This window comes from Filicampus tigris, chromosome 3 (assembly GCF_054856515.1).
Source record: "Filicampus tigris isolate MCC_2025a chromosome 3, RoL_Ftig_1.0, whole genome shotgun sequence".
Lineage (NCBI taxonomy): Eukaryota > Metazoa > Chordata > Actinopteri > Syngnathiformes > Syngnathidae > Filicampus > Filicampus tigris.
The window spans coordinates 10,570,159-10,597,766 of NC_141219.1; the positions used below are offsets into that span (position 1 = coordinate 10,570,159).

Genomic DNA, 27,608 nt, shown 5'->3' on the forward strand with positions numbered 1-27,608 from the left:
ACCACACACAATGAGGAGAACTCAAACATCGTAATTTGACATTGGCCATTGTCCATCTGTCCTGTATAAAAGGTTCAAATTTACAGCAGTCAGACAAAATCTGTAGGACAAGTTGACCTTAATAGGACCCCAAGAAATAACCAAAGGCACCCTTAAATGGCAGACTTCCTTTGGATTCTTGATACTTTTTTGTGGGTCTACTCCTGACAGACCTGTCAGGCAAATTTCAAGGTGTCAAGTGAAACTGACATGAGCGCTTGTTTTTTTTCTATGCTCGTGCCATAATGAAAAGTGAAACCTGCAGTGCACACAACAGGGATTTGTATGTGTAGCCATGTATGGGTAAAAACAGGGCTTTAAAAGTCTTTAAAAAATGTGCGGTTGTCAAGTTGAAACTGACTGCCATTGTTCTTGTAAGACGTGGAAATAGTTTACACTTGGATTCTCCAAACTGGACGGCTTCATTTTGGTAAGATAAATAAATAAATAAATAAATAAATAAATACCTGTAAGGCTGTTTTTCCACTGTGCACCTGGTGGGTGTCTGAACTTGCACATGAGTTAATGCTGACAGGACGGGAAGCAGCAGCAGCTTCCAAGCAGGCTTTATCTTTATTCCCATTCATCCTTTTACAATCACTTTGGGGTTTGTATGTGGATCTTGTTTCAAAGGGTATGGATCTTTACAAATCTTAAGGCTTAAACTTACATCATGCCCACGTGAACGCGTCTTTGTTTTTAAAAGACCACATGGGTTGGTTAAATATGCAGATGGAAACTTTGTGACGGTTAGGCGACGCCCGGCTCTGCATTCAAGACAGATGTGACTCAATGCCATGTGGATGGAAGAAAACCATCAGGTAACATCATCTCTTTGGAATTATCCTTCCTGGAGGATGTTAAAAACATCCCGCCGCACACTTTGTACCACAAATGTAGACATTAGTCACCAAAAAATCTTTTTCACGAAAATCCCCGTCTAAAATTCATCTTAATTGATTAACTTTCCATCCCTTGTCCTTGTTATCCAGCTTAGAAACTTTGTGTCCCATGAGTATGTGAGTGTAAATGTCAAAAACATGTGGATTTTTTCTTTTTTTTAAGGTTGAAAACTAATAGAAATTTTACTGGACAATTTTGTGTGAAATGTTTTAAGGATATGACATTGTGGTGGAACTTGTCAACTTATTCTTGGATGAAAAGGGAAACGTGTTGGCGGTCTGAAATTTGTCTTACTGGAGAGTGTGAGTGCATGTGTGTGCGTGTGTGTGTGTGTGGGGGTGTGCAGTACATAGTGCACTGCCAATGATGATGTCATTCCAAAACACTCAGTGTCTACTCTGTTGCCGTGGCAACACTTTGTCAGTGTTATAACAACAAGCTTTGGATTTATTGTAATATTACTTTTTTTATTTTTACATTTTGGATTAACTTGTTCACTCTGAAGTGATCTCACATGGGTTCTAAAATTTACATTCTGGATTGATTTGTTCACTCTGGAGTGATCTGGCAAAGGTTCTGAAAATATGTCCGATAGATCACAATTCACAAAATTTTAAAAATAACACACACCAGCTGTGTCCATTAGTAGGAGCACTAAAGCAAATATAGCAAGGCTCTGACAGGCTAACTATTAACAGTAGTGATTAGCTGTGATGCTAAAGGAAAAATAGCAGTGATTTGAAATGTGTGAGCATGAGTTGGCGTGAATTCAGAAAGTAAAATAAAAAAATTAAAAAATCCATGGCACTCTCAGTCAGAGTGTATCATATGATTAAAGGGACGGTGGGGATGGTCATGTTTTCACTAAGAAGTTCATTTTATATATTTTTTGATCAAGAAAAGAGTTGTCATTTTCTATTTTATCAATACATTTGGGAGAAATCAGGAAATAAGTGACCCCATGAATAACGCCTCTTGTTAATGAGGCAAATGGCCGCGCCCCCTACCGTTCTATCCTTGTTCGGCCGGAGTCACGGGAGCAACCGATTCCAAACCCTCCATTGGAAATCATTGTATTTTCATTGCTTATAACGTCCAAAAACGGCGATCAATTGGCACCAAAATTTATGTGGACCTCTCTACTAATGAGCACTTCAACATATGAAAAGGATTAACCTCTCCGTGGCTGATTTATATGAGAATGAGGAAATGTGGAAGTGAGTAGAGCTACATAGGCTGGGCCCAGCGCACACTGCTTCTTTGCTTAAAAAAACAAAACCATTTCTTCTTTGCTGATCTCGGTTAGGACGAGCGGGGCAGTCAGGATATTTACAGAGACTGAAGTGGAAATGAGTAGACGTGCACATTTATTTGAATGAGGAATGGCCCCATTTTCTCGACCGACGACACGCCGTCCAATTTGGAACGTAAACAGCCGACTCTCTGTCTGACAATGAACGCGACTGCTTGGGAGGCAACCTCATGCCTCATGATGAGATCACGTTTTACGTCAATAAATCCAAACTATTGTGCAGAACACTTTTATATTTTCACAGGTTGAAGTGGACAAGAGTAGTAATGTGCATTTGCATTTTGGTGGCGATCGATCACCGTTTTAGACAACAGAACTGACAAAGCGAGCAATATTACCACGCTTGGCTCCCTTTCGTGACGTGGACAGCTGAGACCGAAAACATAACATAAGCCACGCTCCAAAAAGGGGCGGGGAAATTTGTCATAACCCTAATCACCAAAAAAGCCCTTAAATAATTACAGAGTCTTTTGAGGTGGGCATTCTAGTACTAATGTCATTTTTACATGCAAACCTATTATATAAGTGCCAATGTTAAGCTCACCCAAGTGTCCCTTTAACGGTATGGCTCCTCTTGCCACTTTCTCACAAAAGCCACTTTACACAACTAAATATAACACAACTAAATATAATATATATATATATATATATATATATATATATATGGAGTAAACAAAAAATATACAGTAGAAGTAGCTGCAATATATATAATGAATGGAATCCCTCCTCTTGTGAGTTATTTAACTGATATAATGAACTGATACAACAAACAGCAGTTTGGAAGAGAATGAACAATTCTTCAAAAAAGAGGCTTTAAGCTGTTTAATATCACTCCCAGTTGATGTTTACTATCAAACTAAACATAAAACAAAGAGAATTCATGTTGTGTTTTCACCAAATGCCACATAACTTTGTCCGACAAAAATCTGCTTATATAAAATGCAAACCACCATCAGGCTAATGAATAGCATCGATGTCGCAGTGTTACAACTAGGGCTGAACGATTTATCGTTTTGGGAACGAAGTCGCGAACTCAGACAATGGGATTTCAAGATCGTTAAACCTGCGGTTTTTTTTTTTATAAAGGGCTGTTATCCCCCACGCTCATGCTTTTGAGATCTACAAAGTAATAGGTCTCAGAATTATTTTTATTTAATTCAGCTTTGCAAAGGGACTTTGTTTTATTTGTTAAATAGAGCCGCATGTTTACATGAGAATACACATTGTGAATGAAAAGAAGCAGAGAGAGGAATGAATATGATACTTTCTGACCCTTTTTAACAGGAAATATTTACCTTTTCACATAAAATAATCCAATCAGATTTATTCCCATTATGATTATTACACTTTTACAGTCGCCATTACTGTTAGGACCAAAATATTCAATCAATACCATGATATGAATTTCAGGCCATATTGCTAGGCCCTCAGTTTCTGTTTGAAGCAGTTTTCCCAAGCAAAAATATGGGAAAATATTTACAAATAATCTTACATTTATGTACAAAGACCATGTATAATAGTGCAAAATTTAAAAATAAAAATGGTTAAAAAAATGTATATTTACTACATTGATAAACTATGCCAAATAATTGCATATTTATACATGATGGCAAGTAGTACGATAGGTCTTGCCTTACTTGAACCCTTTTATAAACCTTGAAAAAGGACTGCCTCCCCTCACAAAACCTCTGAAGTGAACTTGCATTATTAAAGTAATAGTTTTAATGTATTTAATGGTATGGCTGAAGCTTCATTTGAAGAAAATCGCAAATCAAATCAAAAGCACAGTATCTGTCAGAAAAATCGCAATACAATGTTTTACTAAAATCATTCAGCCCAAGTTACAACCCTTTAACAGAAACAGCGCAGAAACCCATGTAGGTAGAAAATATGACAATACTCACAGGCTACTGTATATTCTTTATCATCGCCAAAAACGACAACTATGACTGCAGCTTACTGAGGACTTTCTCCAGGTACTGTATACTCGTTTGTCTGTATCATACCCCAGGTGGCCAAGGCACAAACACCAGAAGGAGCAGCACAATTTCTATTGAAGTTAAATGTGGCAAAAACTGCTTTCATTCTTTACATTTTATTAAACTGTCATTACTGTATGTTTTATTAAGCATATTTTTGTCCAGTTCTATTTTCTTGTGAAAAAACACATTTCAAAATGATTTGTCTTTCATTGGGAGGCTGGGACAGATTAACAGCATTTCAATTCAATGGGGAAACATGATTTGAGTCCATCAGTAAGTTCACGTCACCCAATAATGATAACTTAAAATTTGTATGCATTGATGCCATCATTCCTAACTGGCAGTGCACACGAGAGAATAAACAGAACAAGAAGAAAGAATTGTCATTAGTTCACCTTAATGTTAGAGAACCACAGGTCGTTCTCGTGCAGCGTGGCCATGTACATGCAGCAGAGCAGGCCCAGGCCCACCGACACCGACCAGCCCACCGACGTCCACACGATGGACCCCCATGACCAATCACCTGTGGTTACACATACATGCATGAGCAACATTAGGAGGAAACATCAAGAGAAAAAAAAAACATATTACACTAACATTAATAATAGAATAATAAATCATTCTCATCTTTTAATTGTATGATTTAGCACTAATTTAATTATAATTAATAAAATTGATAATACACTACGTTTTATTAATGTACAACATATACATCAACCAATTGTTTAATACAATACATGGGGAAAACATGCTTTATCTATAATTTATTTTACAAACATTTTCTATTATCTATAAACCAATCTTTTACTAAAATAAATGAAGACATTTTAACATCTTAAAGGTCAAATTAAAGTTAAATTAGATAAGGTGTATAGTTTACAAATAGTTTTTATTTTATTTTATACACAACATATAAATGTGCCAGTTACTCAATAAAATCAAATCAGACCTGAAACTCACCCTGCAGGAGGTCGTCATGGTGATGATGCTGGGAGCAACAGTTGGCCTGATGGCGCTGCTTTGGCGGTGAGACAGCAGAGGTGCTCTGAGGGGGGCACTTACCCCGGCTGCCCTTCCTCTGGCGCAGGGCTGCCATGATGCGCGGCCCTGCGTGGCCACACAAACAAATGTAAACAACAACGCCATCTTGTGTTTGTTTTCGAATGTTTTTGAACGATGGGATGAGTTCTCTTTAATAAGGGTGGGGAGGGGGCGTCTATAAACGAGATTAAATCAACATTAAAATAGATTTTTATACATAAGACTGACCCAAACTGCCATATGTGGCTAATACTAACTAATGAAGCGATATGGATTGTTGATATTTTTGCGAGCACTGTGGCACTGCGGTTCCACGCGGGATCCAGTACCGAAAACAAACGCACCCGCACCGGGAAAACCAAGCGTACACGTTCCAACCGCCACCGGAAAAACGTCCACTAAAGCGGCTCTTGTCTCCTTTCTGCTTGACGTGTTTAGCTCCACGGTGCCTTCATTCCCCTCTCACCCGCCCAACACATTCATCGGTTTTGTTGGCTTTTCACCTCCCGGGGTTCGATTGACAATCCACGCCGGAACTTGAGAGGGCTCGCCTTCAAAATAAAAATAAAGTGTTCCTAAAAAGTAATTTCACCCACAACTTGTTCATCATTGTGATTATTTCATACTCAAACTAAAGTAAAACATAACTTAATGTCATAAATAATGCGCACATGAGTAAATAAACTGCATTTCACATGCGGGTGTGTTTTATTTTGTTGTCCGTCATTGTCTCGGTTGTATCCGGTACACGGGGACAATAAGGGCTGTCAGAACGAGCTAAAACCCCTTTTATTATTTCACTCATGAAACAGTTAATTGAGACTGTGAATTAGGCACAATTTCACATCTACATTATTGTGGTTGTTGTGAGAAGTGATAAGGATTTGCTTTGCCCTTTCACGGCTACATGGTGGGACACTCATGGTGCCACACAAATCCATCCATTATCTATACCGCATATCCTCACAAGGGTCGTGGGGAGTGCTGGAGCCTATCCCAGCTGTCATCGGGCAGTAGGCGGGTACACCCTGACCTGCATGGTCGCCAGCCAATCGCAGGGCACACAGAGACAAACAAATATTTGCTCTCACAATCACACCTAGGGGCAATTTAGAGTGTCCAATCAATCTACCATGCATGTTTTGGGAATGTGGGAGGAAACCGGAGTACGCGGAGAAAACCCACGCAGGCACGGGGACAACAGGCAAACTCCACACAGGGAGGCCGGGGTCCAAACATGTCAGGGAATTATCAGCGCCCCTCTATCTTTAAAATCTGACTGCATCCCTGTGTCCCTACAATTTCGTTGGGGTTTAATTTTTGTGTTTGTTGCTGCCAGATCTCCATGTCCATTATCTACTCTACGGCGCAGTATGAATTCTGGCCAGCAAAAAGTGTCACAAGCAGGGAATAAATCAAAGTATTGAGCTCTTTGGACATGGTAGTGACATTACAGAAGGAGGGCATCTAAGGATAATTATTTTAGAAGAAAACAACATTACTGTTGCATTTACTTGTTTGGGGACCAGGGTCGGGCTTAGGCAGGGGCAAGAGGGGTATTGGTCCCCTCAAATAAATGCTGTGCCCCCCCCTCCCCAAATTATATCCCCCAAAATATATTATAGTTCACATAGTTTTATTATCTCATGCCTCTCTCCTCCGCTCCACTTCTTACTGTCTTAATGTCTTGCTTGCCCCCTCAAATATAAAATAGATCAAGTTGTTTCTAATGTCATGTTTCTCGACTGCGCTCCATCCCCCCTTTTCACTCTGCTCAGAGTATCGGCCTGCTACCTGCTCGCTGTGAGGGATAGCTGTCTGCAGCGAGCTGAGACCCAACTTCACAACTTCAACTTCCAATCACCCTTCCATATGCAAACAAGCCAGTATTGTCAGTTAGACATGGTAAAAGGTGCTGGAGCACAATGCCCCCTCAAGATTTCTGACTGCCCCCTCATACATGCCTGTCTAGACTCGGCCTTGTTGGGGACATTTAGCTTCAATTGGTCTCTTTCCTCCCAGACAAATTAGCATCTATAGAGCAGCAGAACGTGCGGATTAAGTGAAAGAGTAGAAAAGCTGCCGTACGAGAGCTTATAGAAGTCAATACTCTTGCCTCATTTAAGTCATTTCCTCCTTGTCATCTCCATGTTGACATTCTCTTAAGAGGTTTACGTTGAAAATGTGATCCTGAAGTCATGAAAAAGCGTATTACAGACGTCATGTTTGAATAATGGGATTACATTTCCCTTTTTAGAAGCATAACACCTTTGTGGAAAGAAGCCCTTATTGGCTTTAATTTAAGGGAACTAAAGTGAGTTTTTATCCAGGTCAATAAATTAGCAGAGATGGGGGACTCGAGTCACATGACTTGACTCGAGTCAGACTGGAGTATATAGATAATTTTAGGACTTGCAACTTGCCAAAAACATGTGAATGACTCGACTTGACTTAGACTTGAACCTCCTGACTTGACAAGTCCTCCTGTTTATAGTTTTAAATCTGCATTTGAACACACTTTTGCTTATTTGAAAGGAAAGAAAGAAGAGGATTTTTCTTTCACTTACGCCAACCTGGCAACCCAGTTGCATCACTTGTTAGTGTAGTGGCAACGTGAACACCAACAGCGTCGGAGCAACTCGGCGGATAATTAATTTGAATTATTATTATTAATTAAAATAATGATATTATAGTGATGGAAGCCATGCACTTCCCTTTAGTTGTATTAAGTGTTCCCTGCGATTGGCTGGCAACCGTTTCAGGGTGTACCCTGCCTACTCCCCGAAGACGGCTGGGATAGGTTCCAGCACACCTGCGACCCTCGTGAGGATAAGCGGCTCGGATAATGAATGGCTAGATGTAAAAGTTTCTCTTTATTTGCTTTGCCATTAGTGTGCATGTGATGTCTTTGAGATGGAAGAGCGAATGAACAGAGATTCAAGGGATCAATTGAACACTACAGAAGAAAGGGTAGGAATGCCACATAAAATGGCAGGTTGGCTTAAGCAGGCAGCCATTGTGTTGGGGGACACGAACGAGTGTTACAATAAAATGAACTGCTATGAACAAAAACCTTTTGAACTTTAAAAAAAAAAGATGCTTGGATGTCATTTTCAGTCGACAGAAGACAAAATGGCCGCCCTACGGAGATGGCAAAAAACGAGTGCATTTTGCTGCTTAACTTATGTTCCACAAACTGAAAATTAATCAGAATGCCGTGTTTCAACTAGTGGGCCTGCTGGGAACATATTCTTGAAAAAAATATGTCTGGGTTGACTTCGGCTTTAAGACCGTGTTTATTGCAATGGGCCTACAAATGGCCTGAGCGATGTACCCGAATAGTTCAGCCCATAAAATGGATGGTTGAACAGCCGGGCACCACTGCCATTACAATAAAATCCGTTAGATTTTAACACCAATATCTTTATTCAATACATTTTCAAAACAGGGTCATTATTTTTGTTTTACATGATGCATAACGATTAAAAAATAAATTAGGCCAATGTTTGTGGCTCCGCCAATCACATGAGAGATTACACCCGGTCCGGATATCCCACCATGTGATTGGCTCTGTCTCAAACTATGACATCACCCGAAGACGCTATGCTACTCGCTACAGAAGATAATTTAACTGAAAGGTGAGAAGTAAAATTATCAACGACGTGGAGTGTGTCGACGTTGAAACTGTCAACAATATGGTCTCGACTCAGAACGAGCCAGCGAGTCACAAAAATATACAGAAAATCGTTAGACCTGATTCTGTGAGTCAAAGTGTGTGCTATATTTGAAGTCAACATTCACACGACGGCAAGCAAAACATGCCTAACATAAAATAACGAGAAATGTGATGATAGTATGTAATGTTAAAAATAAATACAGTATTCACCCAATGACTTTGCCACTTGACACTTTATTGTCACCTGTGTTCATGCTGGCGGGCACAGCAGTCTTTTTTTTTTTTTTTAGCTAGAAAGTCTTTAAAAGAGTGAACAAAAAGATTACATATAAAAATAGAACATACATGTTGGGACATATGCTTACATATTTAAAAAAAAAAAAAAAGTTGACACTATATGTGTTTTTAGGCACCATTAAAATTAAAAAGCAGATTCCCTCTGTTAAAGTCCCTTTCCCCCCCTCACAAAAACACATTTTTTTTCTGTTTTTAACCTATACAGCAAACAGATTCAATCAATAATCCACTTTTTATTTTCAAAGTGTCGTGAAACAAACATGCGTACAAACGGATAAATACGTCAGAAGTCAAGCCGTGATGAGTTTCAACATTATTTTATTAAATAAAAATTAAATATGACAGTAGCTATTAATAAAAAAACTAAAAAGATAAAACAAGCTGCCTTTCACCAGCCTGTTTTTTGTTTATACGAGGTATCAACTTGGACTAGCGCTCCATCATCACACTGCTGGAAACAGATTTTGTGTCCTTTTTTGATACCTCCGCCAAGGAAGTTACGTTTGAAACGGGGATTTAAAAAATAAAATAAAGGAATGTATCTTAGCAGGCATCCAGCTGTTTATGACAGGGATGGGCAATTGGCTATATATTTCCTAAAATGTACCCCGTTAAATTCAATCATTCAAACAATACTCCAAATCTTCTCTTTAAAATAAGAGGATAAACTTCGATCAAATCAAACTCTTGATTTTAAGTGAAATCAAGTCAAATTGCAATTTTTGCTTCACCAAATAGCTTCAAGTGTTGAGACTGTGGTGAAAATTGTGCACAAATTGTGAAGAGTATGAAGACAAACTACTGTTTGAGTCTTACAAGTATTTTTTGGGAGGAGAACGGTATTCTTGAAGCAGTTTGAGAATTGTCACATTTTTTCCCCAGAAAACTGCTGCACATTATATTTTAATGATCAATTAATCAATCCCCTGCTCAACCATTTGACGTGTGATAGTCACGTTCAGCTCAATTGTAACGCTTAACTACATTTTTAACAAGGAGAACATTTTGATTCCATTTTTGTATCCACATAAACTCATCTCACTGCACACTGAAGCTTCTCCAGCAAGCTTAGCTCACTACTTAACTCATTCACTGCCAGACATTTTCAGACTCTCTTTTAGCCTAACATTTGACAATTTTTAAAGCAATATACTGTATAAAGAAGTTGCTGGGATTGAATGGCTGGACCGTGAAAGGACAAGTAAATTCATCAATGGCAGTTTACTGCCCATCCTTTGTTGACTCTATTTGTAGCATGAGTTGTGCCACTAATAATTGTAACTCTCGAATTTTAAATGAGAACAAAACATCATGAGTATACAATTTCCCGATAAGCTCATCTCGCTGCACACTGAAGCTTCCCCAGCGAGCTTAGCTGGCTAGCTGCTAACAGACAAGTTTATCAACGCATTGCTCAGCAGAGATCTGTTTGAATAAAAAAAGTTCAGATAATTGTATGCACAAAAAAACAAGATGACAACAAGCGACAATGTTAACTACTGGATGCCAGTTTCAAGAATCCTCATGTTTGTTCACTGACTTGTTTCGCAACTTTTGGACATTGCACTGGCCACCCTTAGTTTACTGTACTGTTTGTAGCCGGAGTTGTTTCAATGATGAGCTTAGTTTAAATTCAACTTTACATTTAAAACGGAAAAAACCATGACAGGAAAATAAATGTGTAGTGTAATCTAAAAAGAATTTGAATGTGAACCAAATTGTGCTTGGCTGGCCTTGGCGGAGGTCTACTGTACATTCTACTACGTGCTATTGCTATAAAAAAAAAATAAAAATCGGCAACATTTGTAGTTGACAGGACTGTGGAGCTGGTTGACAGACAATTGACAGGATAAGCGCGACCACTGAGGTAAATGAGCGTGTGACATATTCTAGTCATTTGGGGTTCACTGTGCTGCCTGTGTGTGTGCGTGTGCGTCTTTATTGTTGAGTATGATACTGATGAGGTCACCCTCATGCTCCTTCATGTGTTCCATCAGCCGGTCCTTACTGGTTGACTCCAGGCCGCAGATGCAGCAGCAGAAGAGCAGCATGCAGTACTCCACGCCGTCAGCGCGCGGCTGGGGCTGGACCGGCGCCAGTGATCTCTTTTGTGGGGTCGGAGGCGAGGGGTCCGGTATGGATTTGGGGAGCACAGTGGGAGGTTCCAAAGGTGGTTGGCTGAGGTGGTCCTGCGAGGACGCTGTCAGAGATTCCGGTCCCGTAGATGCCGTCACAGGAGCGCTGAATGAATACGGAATGCACATTTGGTGGATTGTCTCTACTTGTTTATTTGTATTGTGCAAGTTGGTGGTTCTCATGAGCACCTCAGTCAATGCCAGCTGTTTTTGAAGCAGAGTTCCCCATATTGCCAGCCGTTTGACATCTTTCCAACAAAAGTGTGTTCTGAGACAATATAAGCAACCTATTTACCCCTTCCTCCCTCCCCCCAAAAAACTCTCCTTTCACTGGGACAGGGGAAGGAAGTTTATGAAGAATGCATTTATTTAAAAAATTATTTCATAATTTGCATTTATTATAGAATAAAACCTGAAAAAAATAGTTTGAAAAACAACTCTTTAAAGTACAATTTTCTGAGAATTCTTGGTTTCGGGAAAAAAGTAGCATTAATAATGCTTTTGAAAAAACAGAAGCTGCATAAAAACATGTAAGTGCATGTATGACAGTTTGGTGATGTGGATTATTATTATTTTTTAACTTTTAGGTTTCTTTTGTTCAATGTATTTTTTCCCCCAGTAAAGAAAAATCTCTTCCATGGCAGCCATGCTTGTGGATTATTTGTAGTATACAAGTTGTCTTTTAGCACAAATAACTGGCAAGAGGTGCCATCAGTTGACCATGTGAAGTATTCATTTTGGGGCAGTTCTGACCGATTCTCATATTGTGTTGCGCACTTACCGGCTGCTCTGCGAGATGGCCTCGTTGATGGCCTTGTTGACCTGCTCGTAGTTGTAGTTCTGGTCTCCGGCGTGCTTCCACATGTGCGACTTGAGGGAGGGCGGGTGGCTGCACACGTAGCCGCAAAGCGAGCACCTGACCAACAAAAGTTGACGTGATATGCTTGCTCTGAGGTATACAAGAGTTTGCTTGCGGGCCTTGGGTCTCACCTGTACTGCTCGAGGAGCTGCACAGCCTGATGCTCCTGAGGGTGCCTCCTCATGTGACTCTTCAAGCTGTTCATGTTGGTGGTGGCAAAGTCACAGTTGCAGCACCTGCGCATGCCACCAAGAGTGTCAACTACCACTTTATATATGCCGACTTTGTTCAAAAGTAGTACTTGACATCTACCAACTTTTTTAAACGTGCCACTTCACACCTATTAACATCTAAGTGCCACTTTACAAATATATTGTACTGCTTTATATACAGCACGGTAAGTTGTTAAGGTAAGTTGTTTTAAGACAAACTCAAGACAAAACTAAAAAACACTAACATTTTATTTTGTCAATGTTTCGTCGTCCTTGTCGTGCTTGCCGGGTAGCTGAGCGCGCTCCGCTCACAGCTTCTGAAGACAGCTGTTTACCATCCGCTTATCCGGCTTGAGTCTGACTAACTGAACCGCACGTTGGAATAACGTTATGAGTTTCAGAACGGAAAGTTGTTAAAAAGTGCTGTTTGTTTGTTAGCGTGGACGAAACTAGCGAGAGCCTGCGATGATGCACAGCCAATCAGCTCACGGGACGAATCCACTCGTGCTCTCATTTGTCGATCTCGCGCGGGGAACCAATCACGCGCCTTTTATGAGTGCCCGCGGATATGTACAAAGGCTCTGAGTCAACTCATCTGTATTTTTCATTTTTATTTTTTGATGAATACTTTTTGAAAACCCGCGATGCACTTAGGCCGTGAAGCTCGAACCGCAAACTGGCGAGGGATTACTGTATTTTTTTTTTTTTGTCAGATCAGAAAAAAATATTTTAGTCTATTTGGTTTTGCATGTTTCCTATTCGGTATTTCACCTTTTGTGTTAAATCATTGAGTTTTTTTTAACCATTCCCCCAATGTTGATGTTGTGACAAGTTAAACAGTGTGCAAAATGTTGCCTAATAACCCAGACAACACAGGAGCCAGAAATGGAGGTTCAGAGTCCACCCGCAGCATACACAAAGTGCATCTAATAAAAGCGTTTTTCTCCTGCTTTGAACCTCTTCAAACTTCACTTTCACACGCTTGATGCGGGATAAATATTTTCCAGACACAAACAGCACAAGCAAAATGCAACCTTGCTCAGCTTCATTTGTATTCAAGTGTCAACAGTTGACCTTCATGCAACAAAAGTAGAGGGAGAAAAAAAAATGCTTGGATAGCCCCCTGCTGCCACCTAGTGGACATCTATAGAACAGCAAGAGTGCTGAGAGAAGCGGCTCAACGTCCTTCACGTCAAATATATGACCACAAATTATCATTTAAATCAGTGTTTTTCAAACGTTTTTGAGTCAAGGCACATTTATGTCATTGAAAAAATCCCGCGGCACACCAGCAGCTGAAATTGCGAGAAAAAAAAGAGCCTATTTTAACAAGATAAGTGTTATATTGTTTATAGAAGCATTTTTTAACATTGAAGAATGAGGTTGTAACGTCTTGAATAGGAATTAAATAAAAACAAAGAAAATAGTATTTTATAATGTTTCATTTTGATACTTACTCAGTGTGAAACATGGGCCTGTTTGGATAAACATTCGTCACTAATTCGCTTGTCTCTAAACAAAGACAATTGGCTACCTGCTGCTGCCACCTGCTGGTACGGACGAGTACTACAATGTAGTAAATCGATGATTACGCTGCCAGGCACTCTACCGCACAGGCACACAATTAGATAATTTCCCACGGCACACCTAACAATATCTCGCGGCACACACACAGTTTGAAAATCACTGATTTAATTAACTAATAACTGGGTTCCCAAAATTAAATAAAGTCTGCAGAACACCAACTGACTTTTTGGGGATGTACATCAGCCAGATTTAACCTTAAAACATGTGGACAAAAGTAATTAGTTGAAGTTTGAACCAGGTTGCTGTACATTGCTCCTTGCTTTTATTCTGATACCACAGCAAGTGATTAATTTATGATCATGAAATCAAACAGAACGTGACTACTGGCATTGTCAACTTCTGCTGCTTTACAGTTGACGTAAGCCCCAATAACCTTTTTTTTTTAAGGATTTCATCATTTTTTGCAGCATAAGCCGGCCTTACCGGTAAGGTTTGTCTGAGTTGTGTATGCGTCTGTGGTTCCTGACGCCTACATACGTCGCACTGGTGTAGCTGCACACGTCGCACTTGAACGTCTTCTGAAGGTCAGCTTCTGTAAAGGTGATGATGGTCATCATCATCCACCCACAAAGCCACGGCCAGTTCTACAGATTCAGCTAACCCTGGATCCGAGTTTCTCACCTTCATCCACGTCGCGTTCGACTTCCTCGGCCGCGGCAGCCCTTTCATCCACGGCCGCCAGCGCTGATGCGTCGACTCCGATGAAGCTGTGATGCTCCCGCTCGTGACTTCTCAACTGACTCTGAACCACCAAACACAAACAAGACGTCAGACTTTTAGTCTACTACTACTACAGTCTACTACTACTTCTAGCAACTACATCATCACCAGCAAACAAGAAGCTAACTCCCCGTCCTGTGTTTGACACTTTCAGGTGATCCTGTTATCCTTGGCTCAAAGGTCGCAACACAAAGAGAGAAACACTGTGTTTATGTGTAACTAAAAAAATACATTATTAAACTACAGAAATCAAATGAAAACCAAGTGAAGTTGAATTTCAATTACTATGTTAAGTAAAGCACATAAGCATGTGAATAATCAGTAGTCAGTAGTGTAGTGAGTGGATGATTGTGCAATATGTGTGTGATGTAAGATGCAAACATATCATAAGATGAACAAAACCAAACACATGACCAAAGTTTGGGAGTGCAGGACGGATGTGCCATCCTGAGGAGAAAAGCAGCAGAGCAAAGAAATGAGCTCCACACGAGACTGAAGTTGAGTGCGACTCCTGGGTGCAAAAGGTGGCCAGTCAAGCCAATCAAGGCAGACTCACTCAGCCAGCGATTCCAAAAACATGCATGGAAGGTTGATAGAACACTCTAAATTGCCCCTAGGTGTGATTGTGAGTGCGGATGTTTGCTTGTCTCTGTGTGCCCTGCAATTGGCTGGCAACCAGTTTGGGGTGTCCCCCACCTACTGCCCGAAGACAGCTGGGATAGGCTCCAGCACGCCCGCGACCCTTGTGAGGATAAGCGGATTCGATTATGGATGGATGGATATTTGACGGAAAAAATGTAAATCGGAAGAACTTTTTTTTTTTTTTTTTTAAACAGTTATACTTTGATAAATCGGTTTTATAGAAACAATATTCTTAGCAAGCATCTTTAGTAATTGGTATTATTTTTCATGAGAACAAAAGTGTAATGATATAAGTATTTTCAAAATTGCATTAAAATATGAAAATACAGTAAATACAATTTGTCTCAGAGGTAAAGAAAAGGTGTACTATTACAAAGATTAAGGCCTTTAAGTCATCTTTTTTTAGGATTTTCTTTCATAGACAATCTTGCAAAATAAGAATTTCAAAAATAAGAATTTCACTATTAGTTTATTTCAATTAATCATTGAAATAAAAAATTAAAACAACTTTCTCTGGCGAATTTTGTATAGAGTCATTTTTCAAAAATGTAATCTTCCACATAATTTTGCATTTGTCCAATAAAGTTGAACTATTTCTTGAAAAGTCACATTTTTCTAGAAAAAAACCCTCATAATCATATGTGGATAAAACAAGTTGTTATACGGTGAGAAAAAGTAGTAGTTTTAAAGAAAATGTATTTTTTCAGGAAAATTGTCAATCTTAAAAAAATAAATTCGTATTCATAAATTCATTCAAAGGTGTAAAATTATGAGAATGAAATACGTTATTAAGTCATATTTGTTTTGTCAATTTTAGAAAAAATATAGATATTTTTGAAGTGTGTAATATTATGGAAATAATGGCCCTTTTTTGGGGGGAGAACCAGGCTGCATTTGTTGGCCGTGCTCGGACCCTAACAAAGTATTTGCATTTGTGATTGAAGCTCATTGCATTGTATTGGCCGTCAATTTGGAATTTGTGCAAGCGATGCTGACCTTGTAGTGGAAAGAGTGCGTGCACGTCTTGCACTGGTACATCCTGGTCTTGCAGTGGTGGATCATGTGCGTCTCCAGGTCCTTGCTGTCGGCGGCGATGTGCTCACAGATAGGACACTGGTACGGCTGCCTCTGACGGTGCACGCGCAGGTGCTGCTTGATGTAGCCCTTGTTGCCGCTGCTGTAGCGACACAGGCGGCAGCGGTACGGCCGTTCGCTGCCGGCCACGTAGTCCACCAGAACCCCGTCGGGGGGGTCCCCCAGGCATTCCGGGGCAGCGTTGGCGTTGTCCTGCAGCTCCTTGAGAATGTCCTCGTCGGAGGCGTTTTGGTCCGAGCGCTCGCGAAGACGTTCGATGACGGTGAGCAGAGACGAGCTGATGCCGGCGTTGGCGGCAGCTGGGCCTTCGGAGTTCCTACAAATTTCAAACGTCAACTTTGACTTCTTTTTCTGCACCTTCATTCAGAAATGGCTTTTTATATGTCTCTAACATATTTTTGATGCTGATTTCATATATATCTTTACTTTTTTATTAGAACATAAAACGTTTTTTGAGATATTTTCATTTTTTGTTTTTAAGTTTCACTTTTTACTGTCCAAACATGTAGGAACTCTTTTTCCGGTTTTCTAGACCAAGGTATAACATGCAAATTCCATACTTTTCATACTTGCGGAGGAACCCTGGGTCCTCATCCACATCTTCGTGATGCTCCGCCACGGACGCCGCCTCCGGTCTGAGCTCGGGGGTCCTCATGGGCATGGCGACTAGGACCTCCGCAGCCAATGAATGAAGACGAAGCGATTCCGAGTGCGTCCTCTTGCGTCCGGCCGGTGGAACGTTCTCGTCTCGAGGGGAGTCGCCGCCTCGCACACGCTCCTCTTCCTCTTTGACGTCCAATAAGCTTTGGCCGGCGTCTGCTTCCGGGTCGAGCAGCAGCGGCGCGGCGGCCATAACGGCGTCTTCGGCGGATGGAAGGCGCTCCACTATCACATTGATGTGTCCTGCACTGTTTGGGTCGCTATTGAGGATACAATACCATAGAAAAGAATCAGTGGCAGGACGTGCATTTAGTACTCGCCATTTCATTGAACAAAGTATAACAGCCAACAAGAGGGCGCCATAAGTATCGTTGACTATTATCGGCAGCCTATGTGGACACTTGATACACTGAAATAAGGCATCGGTATCATTCCGATATCGATGCCTGGTATCGCTACTCATGAGGGCTGTGGGTATCGATTCAAATTTTCTGAATTGATTCGATTTCGATTCACAAGAGTTCAATTCGATATCAATTTTTTTCAATTAGATTCAATTGGATATCAATTAATATACATATTTATGGAACATCAATTTTTCTTAAATATCAAGGAATGATAAAAACTCCTCACACAATATGGACCTAAATCTTGGCAAATATACGTCGCTATGGCATTTGTAATTTTCTGAGCCTGTGGAGAGCGTGAAGGTAACTTGTGGGCAAATGCAGTATTTACCTGCATTTGAATTGGCTCGGATACCTTTGCTAGCCATTTAGGGTGATGACTGAAGAAGCGGTTACAGAGATTGGAGGAATTGCTACAGTAGCTTTAACTTTCAACGGTTGCACACAGCTTTGGTCTTGTCCAGTCCATAATGCTGACCAATCGCTTTCATCCAAAATGTTTCCACACCCACCTAGGGCTGAACGATTATGAAAAATAAACTAATTGCGATTTTTTTTCTCCCCAAGAAATTGCGATATGAGTTTTTTTTTCGAGGTCCTTTTCAACAATTAATCTTTATTATAACAAACAATATCAGCTCTGTTATGTGTAGTGTACAAAACACTACATATTTTGCTGTGTCTATTCACATGCGTGTGCCTTTAAGAAGCAGGGCCTGGTGGGTTTGGGTGTTATGTCGGCGGGAATGTCTGGGCAGCTTGGGTGTTACCTATTGATGATCTTTTGCGCCGATGTCAGCAGGCTGTCAGTCACAGATGGCGTCTCAGCTTCCACCTCCGTCTCCGTGGCAACGTGCACCTCCATCTCAGATTCCTCAGGGCTCACATCCTTGATGGCAAACTTGCCCTGCTCTTGATCGGCAATGTGGGGCGGACTAGATTTGCCGTCTGGCACACACAGATTGAAGGCGGTGGAGATGGTCTGGGACTCCGCCTCTGGACTGGCGGACACAGCAACTGCTGAGGTAGCTTCCTCCTCCTCTTCGAAAACAGGGTAGGAGCAGTCGAGGAGTCCGGCGTGCTTCCAGGCATGCGTCTTGAGCATACGCTGCTGGCTGCACACATAGCTGCAGATCAGGCAGCGGTAGAGGCCGTACTCCTCGTAAATGTACCACTTCTTTTTCTTCTGCTGCTGCTCCTGTTTGTCGTCGCCCTCACACTAGCAAGTAGAGTAAACATGAGTAACGTTTGCTAGCACAATTGGCTCACAGAGAACAAGACTGGTCTAACTTCACTTGAGACATTTTACTGAAGGATTTAAAGAATGTCAAGTACGGCTTGGCAAGTTTAGCACAATAGTGGCCCAAGGTCCACTTATAGAAGTGTTACTGCAAAGTCATGAAAAAATAAGTTGCCGAAATGGTGACGAGTCAGGATAAAAGAATACATAAATAACAGTGAAGTCAATGGATTTAGCCCACTCTAGTTGTTAGTGGCTCAGTTTATAGGAACCAGAACTTTTGAAACTATCAGTATTACCACGTCGTAAAAGTTAACGGTATACCTCAGAGCCCGTTAGGTTGGTGTCCCTCCCGGGTCCGTCTTCGCCCTCCTTGGCGTCCGTGCTGTTGTCCAGGTGCATCCTGACGTGCTCCTCCAGCTGCACTTGGTCTCGGGAGCTGAAGCAGCACTCCGAGCACATGAGGATGAGGTCCTGGTTGTGTTCGTTGTGCTGCTTCAGATGCTCCTTCAGCAGAGGCAGCGTGGGTGACAGGTACGGACAAAGGCTGCATTGGTAGCATGTCACCGCATGCTTGAGCTCGACACCGTTGTTGTTGAGGTCGCCATCCACGCACGCTACTCTCAGCTTCTTGTAAGGGGAGTCTCCTTCTGCTCTCGGCTGAACCCTCTTGTGTCCCGTCAGGGTGCAGCGGCGCTGAGGTCGCTTCTCCACAATTTTACTCAGCTTCTCGATAACCTGGATGAGAGAGTCGGTGTCTGGTTTGTGCTTGGGGGCGTCCACGATGTGCTGCTGCCCATCGGGCTCGGACGAAGGCGCCGATGAGGAAGAGGCGGCGGCGGCGATGAGCACGGCGACACTGTTGATGTCTTCCATGACCTGACATGATATGATATACATGAGATTTTAGCACAACCTGGAATCCACAAATGTGTCCAAATGCAGTGCTGAAGCTCTTTCATATCAAGTGGCAACATCTTCTCTTATAAATGTTTCCATCGTATTAAAGTAGAAGGTTATTCAATTCAAAATTAGGACAGACTGTTTTGTGTAGTTGTAGTTGAAAATTTGTGACCATAACAAAAAAAAAAGGTTCATGGGGTGAACAGCATTTGTCATGTAAAAAACCCATTGATGCAAAACTCGAGTGATGTGGTGTCAGTGTTGCTCACGGCACATGTTTTTGTTGTAAAACTGTTCAATTATTTTGCCAGCAAAACACCTTTATCTCTGTCATCTTTCGGTTGTTTTTTAGTTTGAGGCGTAACAAAAGCAAACATGTGTTTTATTTACATTCATATGAATGTTTGTATAACGTAAGAGGTTTGTGTTGAACAAAACGGGCCCAGATTTCAAACGGACAAAGTACATTTGTGAGGACATAATTATTTTAGTTTTTATAATTTTGCCATTTTTGTTTGGTGCTGTGAAACAGTGTCAATGTCAAATCTGTGCCATGCTCCAATAAAGGCAGGGGAAAAACGGATTTGGACAACTCTATTGATCTTGCAAAGAGGAAGCGTGGTGACAGTTGATAACAAGTATTACGTTGATAAGCAGACACGTGCTTTTGTTGACGTCGCCATTTGAATGGGAACTGACCCCAAGCCTCTCCTTTCATCTTACCCTAATCGTTCACTTTCTTATTACTAATCACCTTCCTCTTTTCTCACCACTTCTGCTTTGCGGAGGGACTCGAGCGTGTGGAATACACACTAGGACCATCCTTAGCCACTCATCCATTTATAATACGACAGTTGTGTGTGTTTGGAAGCGTTTTATGGCTCAATTTGGGGGATTCTTTGTGCAAGCGAGGCCCGGGCAGCCTCCAGCGAGCACCTGTTCGGCCACATCTAAAAATATGTCACTCCTTCCTTTCCATTTGTGGAATTCAAATTAAAACACATCCAAACGTCGAGTAATCCAACAGGCCGTCACGTCCGTGGTAGTGTTAAGTGGCTGGATAGTGTGTTAGTGCCACAAAAAAGCGACAATGGTGAAATGTGAAGTTTGGCCACACTAGCATCAGTTAGCTTCGAGGCTAACCCAGCACACAAGCGTGTAAAAACCCGCCGGAAAAGCATGACTTTTGATCTCTGGTTAATGAGTAAGCAACACAATACTACACTTATACTTGTAATTTAAATCAAAATGCTCACCGAGTCGCCGCGCTCTTTGTCCTCCAAGCATGCAAGTACTCACGTCAGCTTTATTCGCCAGTCATAAAAAAAAAAAAAAAAAGAAAAAGTGGCCTCTGTTGCTCACATTGCAAAATGGCGAGAATGGAGCCTGTGTCACGTGACTCTGAGTTTGGGGTCAGGTGACCAAAAAATGGGCTTGTGATTGGACGGGCTGGCGGGCCCGGGACCCGTTGATGGTGCCTTCAGAAGCAGTTGGTAAAATTCATAGCTTTATTCTTTTCTTGACGGTTGAACGGAGCAAAATATTCGAAAGTAGCAATTATACTAATAATAATGCATACATAAACTACGAGCATAAATTAAGATCTAATTAAAAGAATAAACATTGTGTATAACGTAAATGCAACTACTTCAATGCAGACTGAAAAAGGTATTTAATGAAGGAAAAGTACAATTGTCGCGTTATGATTGAACACTTCATTTCAAAGAATGTAACTGTTCATTTATAGACACGCGTCATTTTTTGTCAAATCACATACGTAAACTGTCCATTCAAACATGTTAGGGCAACAGTTGTCTGTCCATTCACTCAAATGAAGCTCTCCAACAAGCTCAATCTATAGAAGTCTGATAACTGATGACTGATCATTTGAATTAGGTGTGTTGGCGGAAAGAAACATCTAACATACAGGATAATGGCCCTTGAGGACCCCTGGTGTATTCAGTCAGTCTGTTAGAAGTGTTTTTCCTTCCTGACGTCCACACATGATGTAAATCCTTGGGTTTCATCTCCATCAGCGTGCTGGGGGCTATGACCGGTCGCTCATCAGCGTCACTCATCTAGACGCCGACCTCAACATACCCCGGTGTGCGCCCGGCGTCCAAGTCCATCTGACAGCTCATAAAGTTCCCGTGGTACATTAGGGCCTGGCCCCGGGCGTAGAAAAAGATGGTGGCCGAAAGCAGCTTATTTCTGTTGCCCAATTAAAGTCATACTTCAGTGCAGCCTATCAGTTCACACATGCTTGCTTCAGTCCAACTGGGAGATCCAAACAAAAGGAGACAAGAATGACTTTTTCTTCCATTTTCAAGCTACACTACATGTATTTAAGTTTGCATGATAAAATGAATGAATTTCTTGCTGGGATTCCGAAACTGCCCTCGTTTTTTTTCTCTAGCACATCAGTTATAACAAGATAATAAAATGTGATTTATTTAGTCATATTTATGAATTTGGTTCAACAACAGGTGGACCCCCCGGCCCCCTGAAACGTCATAGCTACAAATTACCACGCATGTACAGTATTGCGCAAGCTTTTATAGGTCAAACTTAAAAACAAAGCAAAACAACAACAACAACAACAAAAGTTAATACATTTTTAAAATACGATTAGGGACACATAAAGCTATCTCTGATTAAAATTTGCTGTTCATCAGTGTAATCAGTTCATTTCGACGTCTTCACAACTGTACTGCAATCACAATTATGACCACCAGGTGCCAGTCATGGCCTGCTAGTCACATTAAATGGCTGCATTGCATTGCAAATGTACATCTATTTTTTTTTACCTTGTATTGAGCAGAGTTTTTGCTGATAAAAAAATGCGAAAGGATTTTAAAACGACCGACATGATGTATGTTATGAACCAGTCAAATACATTACAATTGAAAGATTTGGATAAAAAAAACATTCTTACAAATTTAGCATTGAGTGATTAAAATTGTTAGTTTTAAAAAGTCAAAGTAATGAACCTATAAAATGCTCTTACTTTTTAAATTGATTTAAAAAGAACGGAAATATTTGGAATGTTATCCTTGAGTTTATCTGGATAGGATGTTAAATAATCTATAATACATTAAATGCATTCATTTTGAAGTCACTTCATTTTGAATTTCAGTGAATTATGTTTCGTGATGGAGAAAAAATATATTTTTTAAAGGTGTGAGGATAAAACAAAAATACATTATACTACTTGGTTTATCAATCAGTGTCCCTGGTATGTGTGTGAAAAAAAGGAATCTTAAATCTGATCACGTGCATTTTATTCATGTGACAAAAAATGTGAATAAAGAGACACCCCATTTCTTACATAGTGCTTTGTAATAATGGAGTGAAGTGTAAGAGGAAGTGTGTGGGTGTGTATGCGTGTGTGTGTGTGTGCACAGACACGCAGCAACAATTACATTGTTTCTGTCATATTGTTCTTTTTTGCAGGCAATAAGAGTCGATGTATGACCTCCATCTCGGCACAGGACTAAACAAACACACACGCACGCAATCGGGGCGCTTGGGTCATTTTCCTCCCAGTCGTTGCTTTATTGTGGCCGTTGATCTGATTTCCCGCCCTCTCCCGTGTGATTTCTCTTTTTCCGGCCAATCTGGCTACAGCCGTGTTGAGAACAAAACAGCAGCAAGGACATGGTATGGTCACATTTTTGTTCTTTGGCTTGACAAGAGGAAAAACTAATGTCTTCACCTTCACTTTTTTCTAACATTCCTTTGCTGCCAAGCTTCGCCCACACTTTATTTTGAAAACTCACAAGTTTGGCAATTTAGCGGTGTCCATCTGTCTAGTATATGTGGTTCCAATTTGGTAGCAATTGAAGGACTCCTGGAAATAGCACAAAATGACCCCAAACATAGCAGAGTTCCTGTATCTATTCTGGCATGTCTTCTTGTTACTTTAGTTGTGGGTTTACTCATGATGCACATGCACACCGAATTATATCTTACTAAGTTGTTCACAGAGCTGGGCATTTTACTAAAATTTCCCGGTCCATTTATCGCCTTCTGCCTGCAGCCGGGTTACCCTTCCGCCATCTATCTATCTGCCTTTTTGTCCAGACGGACCAAATAGTATTCGCCTATAGACCGGTCAACCTATCATTTTAAACGGGCTTCTGTTCGCATTTCCGTTGACCAACTTCGACAAACTTCCACGAGCAAACCCCTCCCTATGCTGCCCCCTCACCGCGGCCAGACGAAATTCGTCTTCTTTTAGGACCCTGCAGCCAGAAGTGAGAGTAAGTCACATATGTGCAAATCACAAGTCAGTATCAAGTCGTAACAATCAAGTCTCAAGCAAGTCCCAAGTCACTGTGGAAAAAAATCAAGCGGGTTAAGTTGCGTCGCCACCAAATTTTTAGCAAGTCATAAGTCAAGTCATAAAATCTTGCTCAGTAAAACAGATGTTGGAGTGATAAAAAAAATCACTGATCTTACTAGAAAAAGTACATTACTGTATCTCTAAAAAAAGAGGAACATTTACATCTCAAAAAATGAAATGAAAAATCAATTAACTTATAAAATGAATATCTACAGTTAAGTTATTTAGAAGAATGCATGTTCTTTTTTCCTACTTACGTTTATATGAGTTATACACTGTTAATGTGGTGATAAATACCGAAATACGCTGTATGAGGGTGTAAATGTGTATAACTGTCAGATTTAAAAACGACATACTTTTTTTCAGGTGCCAATCTGTTACCCAAATCTAATTGGTGTTTGTTAATGGGCGAATGAAAGGCATTAACTTTGTGCACTTTGTAGTTAGTCACATTTTGAAGTTGAATGAAGTTAGACGTTGTCGTTGTGTCTTAATTCCGTGACATGCAAAACCATTTGTTTTTCAGCCCTATTTTTGTCATGTCATGGATAAAAGAATTGATTAATTCAAATTAGTCACCCTCGGAGTTGCTCGGACTCTGTTAGTGTTTATGTTGCCGCATCACACAAGTGACGCCTACCGGGTTGCCAGGTTGGTGTGAATGAACAAAACCCCTCTTTTTTTTCTTTCTTTCTGGCTTTCCTTCCTAAAAAGGCAAACTGTGCCCGAATGCAAATTTAAAACTATAAACAGGATGACTTGTCATGTCATGATGTTCAAGTCTTAGTCAAGTCGGCATCTCTGCCTGTCTGCTATCAAAAAGCCACGGCCAACGGGAAACGAAAACCTCGCCGCAGCCATTGAAGCCTCACTGCAAAAATAGACGATAGACGATTACGTAGACGGAAAAAATGGGCTTCCGACATGCTTAGTCCGTTTATTTTTTTAATTTTCCCATCTTTGGTTTATTGCCTACAAAATGTGCATCCGTCATAGGTGGATAGACGGACCGGTCCGTCACATAGGTGGAATGTCCAGCTCTGGTTATTCATATTGCATAGCAGTTGAAGCAAATTTCTAGGACAAGTTTTCATTTGAAGGTCCTGTGGGTCTCTACCAAAGATAGTTTAAGTAAAATTGGCTTTGGAGGTTGAATTTTCCAAAGTTACGATACAACACTTCAAATAATTCCACCTCCAGACCTTTAGAGGGCAGAATAGAAGCAAAACCATGCTCCTACAAAGAAAACCACTCAAAACACAAAAATGAAAATATGAGAAAACAAGTTCATCAATGGTCCTCGTGATAATTCGTACATGTGTAAATCCATGGCAATGCATAAAAAGTAAAAGCAGCTATTTGTACGTTTAATTGCCTCCTTTTAATGACTCAAAAGTGTAAAACAAATTTATCTCCACCGTTAATGAGCATCAATTTGATTGGATGGTTGGCCAGTACATATCGGGAGGTCTTATTACGGAAATAAACAATTATTTATAACAAATCAGACACCTAATGCATCAAATTAACAACACAATTTCACATTTATGACATTTACTTAAGGTATTCCGCCAAATAGGACATCTTCTTTTTTTTGGTGTGTGTGTGTGTTGTTGTTTTTATAGGTGGTCGCTTTATGTGTGAGATTAACAGCGGCCGAACCTTTTTTTTTTCCTCTTCTTTTCTTTTGTGTGATTTACGGTGGCCGTAAAGTGGTGCTTTTATTGAGCCGGAGCAAATCATGAAATGGTGGACTTTTAAGTGCAATGTTCATCTCACGTGCCAGGATATATCACCTCGTAAAAGTCAAAGTTATCTACAAAGTCACCGAGTCAAAATATTTACATGAAGCCATCTTTAATGCTTCTGTGTTAGCTTCTGTGCTAGCTGGATGCTAACGCGTAAGAGTTGAAAATGAGAATGTTTGAGTGTCTAAAGATCAGAAGGTTAGAACTGACTCTGCATACTCAACTCCCAGTCCAGGCTTTCCCACTAATAACGCTCTTTATCATCAATTAACTACTTCAGTTGCAATGTGACAACCGCTAGGACAAGTTTGTCTTTGGAGGACACGCGGAAGTAGCTAACATGGCCGCTTTAAATCAAAACGGACAACTTCCTGACAGAATTTTGTGTCTACTCATGGTAGAAAATTCCATCTAGTTTTATGTTGCTGTGGAATAGCCTTCAGGGGTTGAATTTTTTCTCTCTTTTTTATTGCCCAACCATATTAGCGATCATTCACAAAATCTCTTACCGGAACAACAGCCGCCATTGAAATTCAGCTACTGTGGGTTGAAGACAAAAAAGATGCGGAAAGTGGGTTCATATGCAGAAAGCACAGAGCCTCAAACTGAAAGCAGGGACTTATAATGTTGGGACTATGATAAGAAAATTGGTTAACATGATGATTTGGAGAAATGTAAATATTGTGTCCATGAGAGCAGGTGGAAAGGTAGTAAGGTGATAAACTCGGGGGCAGTGTTCAAATTATTTTACCATGGTGTAGCGGGGAAGCAAAATGGAGTCAGGGTAATCTTCAAGAAAGAGTTGGTTGAGAATGTCTAAGAGGTAAAAATAGTGTCAGTGATGAGGCAAAACCTTGAAATGGAGGGTATATGTTTTATGTAATTTATGGTTATGCACCACTGGCAGGATGGCGACTAGATGATGACTAGAAGAGAAAGCGACATTCTGGAAGGTGGACTTTGAAATGGCTGTAGTAAACACTTTCTTCCGGAAGGGGCGAGAAGATACAAGAGTAGCAGATGAAGGACAAGGAAAGAAGTTGAAGAGAGCTTGAGTAGACTGAGGAAAGGAGACAAGAATACAAGGAGATGAGACATAGGGCAAAGTTGGAGGTGGCTGACGCCAAACAAAACATGAGTTGGCACATATACCAGGTTGGATAGTAACAAAGGAGAATAAGACCTTGTCAGGTTAGCCAGATAGAGAAGGGAAGGTTGTGCAGCAGGTTAGAGTGATTAAGGGTAGAGATGAAAACCTTGATTTGGACCAGTATTTAACGGAAAGAAAGGCCTTTTCACAATTCAATTCTGCACTTAACTTCAACATTTCAACATGGAGTTAGCCCGTTCTCATTCTCAGTGGCCCATATCATACCAAAATACTGGACTCGAAGTACACAATCACATTGCAAAATGTCATGTCCGATCTTTATCTGACATCAAAACACAATAACACTAAACGGCCGCAGGTCAGTTTTTGCATTGTAAACTTAACCAACCAACCAACCAACCAACCAACCAACCAACAAACCAGCAATGTGTGTTAGTGTGTGTGTGTGTTTGTGGAGGCCAGCACGCACTGTATTGTCATGTATGCTCATCTGTTTGTGCGCCAGCCGCAGCGGCTGAGCAATGGCCTAATAGGATAATGAATTCAGTGTGTAGTGGTGGCGGCAACATCAGGACCATTGCTATGGGTGTGTGTGGGGGGGGTTGCGCATATATATGTGTGTGTGGGGGGGTGAGCGCACACATGTGTGTGTGTGCGGAGGAGTGGGGGTTAATACAACGTGATAAATATTTGA

General features: G+C 40.8%; 2 protein-coding genes across 4 annotated transcripts in view; both read right to left on the reverse strand.

Annotated features, from left to right (window-relative positions):
- Positions 1 to 5,808, reverse strand: part of dpy19l3 (dpy-19 like C-mannosyltransferase 3) — a 35,582-nt gene extending 29,774 nt beyond the window's left edge. The window contains exons 1-3 of one of the 2 annotated variants that reach the window (XM_086026664.1): positions 5,628 to 5,808; positions 5,197 to 5,343; positions 4,632 to 4,759 (exon numbers count right to left, since the gene is read on the reverse strand). In XM_086026664.1, the coding sequence (XP_085882790.1) occupies positions 4,632 to 4,759; positions 5,197 to 5,332 (264 nt within the window). In that variant the 5' untranslated portion in view covers positions 5,333 to 5,343; positions 5,628 to 5,808. Of the gene's footprint in view, positions 1 to 4,631; positions 4,760 to 5,196; positions 5,344 to 5,621 lie in introns of both variants that reach the window. The other variant, XM_086026663.1, reaches the window with a different exon arrangement.
- Positions 5,809 to 9,167: 3,359 nt separating this feature from the next.
- Positions 9,168 to 21,066, reverse strand: znf507 (zinc finger protein 507). Of its 2 annotated transcripts, none has more exons than XM_086026846.1 (10): positions 20,967 to 21,066; positions 19,132 to 19,686; positions 18,338 to 18,786; positions 17,070 to 17,420; positions 16,402 to 16,816; positions 14,665 to 14,785; positions 14,467 to 14,575; positions 12,376 to 12,480; positions 12,167 to 12,301; positions 9,168 to 11,491 (listed from the first exon to the last, which is right to left on the reverse strand). In XM_086026846.1, exons 2-10 carry the CDS (start codon positions 19,681 to 19,683, stop codon positions 11,155 to 11,157), a joined length of 2,574 nt encoding a protein of 857 aa, XP_085882972.1. In that variant the 5' UTR covers positions 19,684 to 19,686; positions 20,967 to 21,066; the 3' UTR covers positions 9,168 to 11,154. The 2 variants fall into 2 exon arrangements, with proteins under 2 accessions (XP_085882972.1, XP_085882971.1); XM_086026845.1 differs by having other exon boundaries at positions 17,061 to 17,420.
- Positions 21,067 to 27,608: the final 6,542 nt, after the last annotated feature.

Bases quoted from the DNA above. Each gene is read 5' to 3' on its own strand.
- znf507 (XM_086026845.1), bottom strand. From the start codon at position 19,683: ATGGAAGACATCAACAGTGTCGCCGTGCTCATCGCCGCCGCCGCCTCT. The intron at 16,817-17,060 runs GTATGGAATTTG...TGAAATTTGTAG, and splicing joins TTCCTCCGCAAGTATGAAAA to GAACTCCGAAGGCCCAGCTG. The intron at 12,302-12,375 runs GTGAGACCCAAG...TTTGTTGGTCAG, and splicing joins CAGCTCCTCGAGCAGTACAG to GTGCTCGCTTTGCGGCTACG.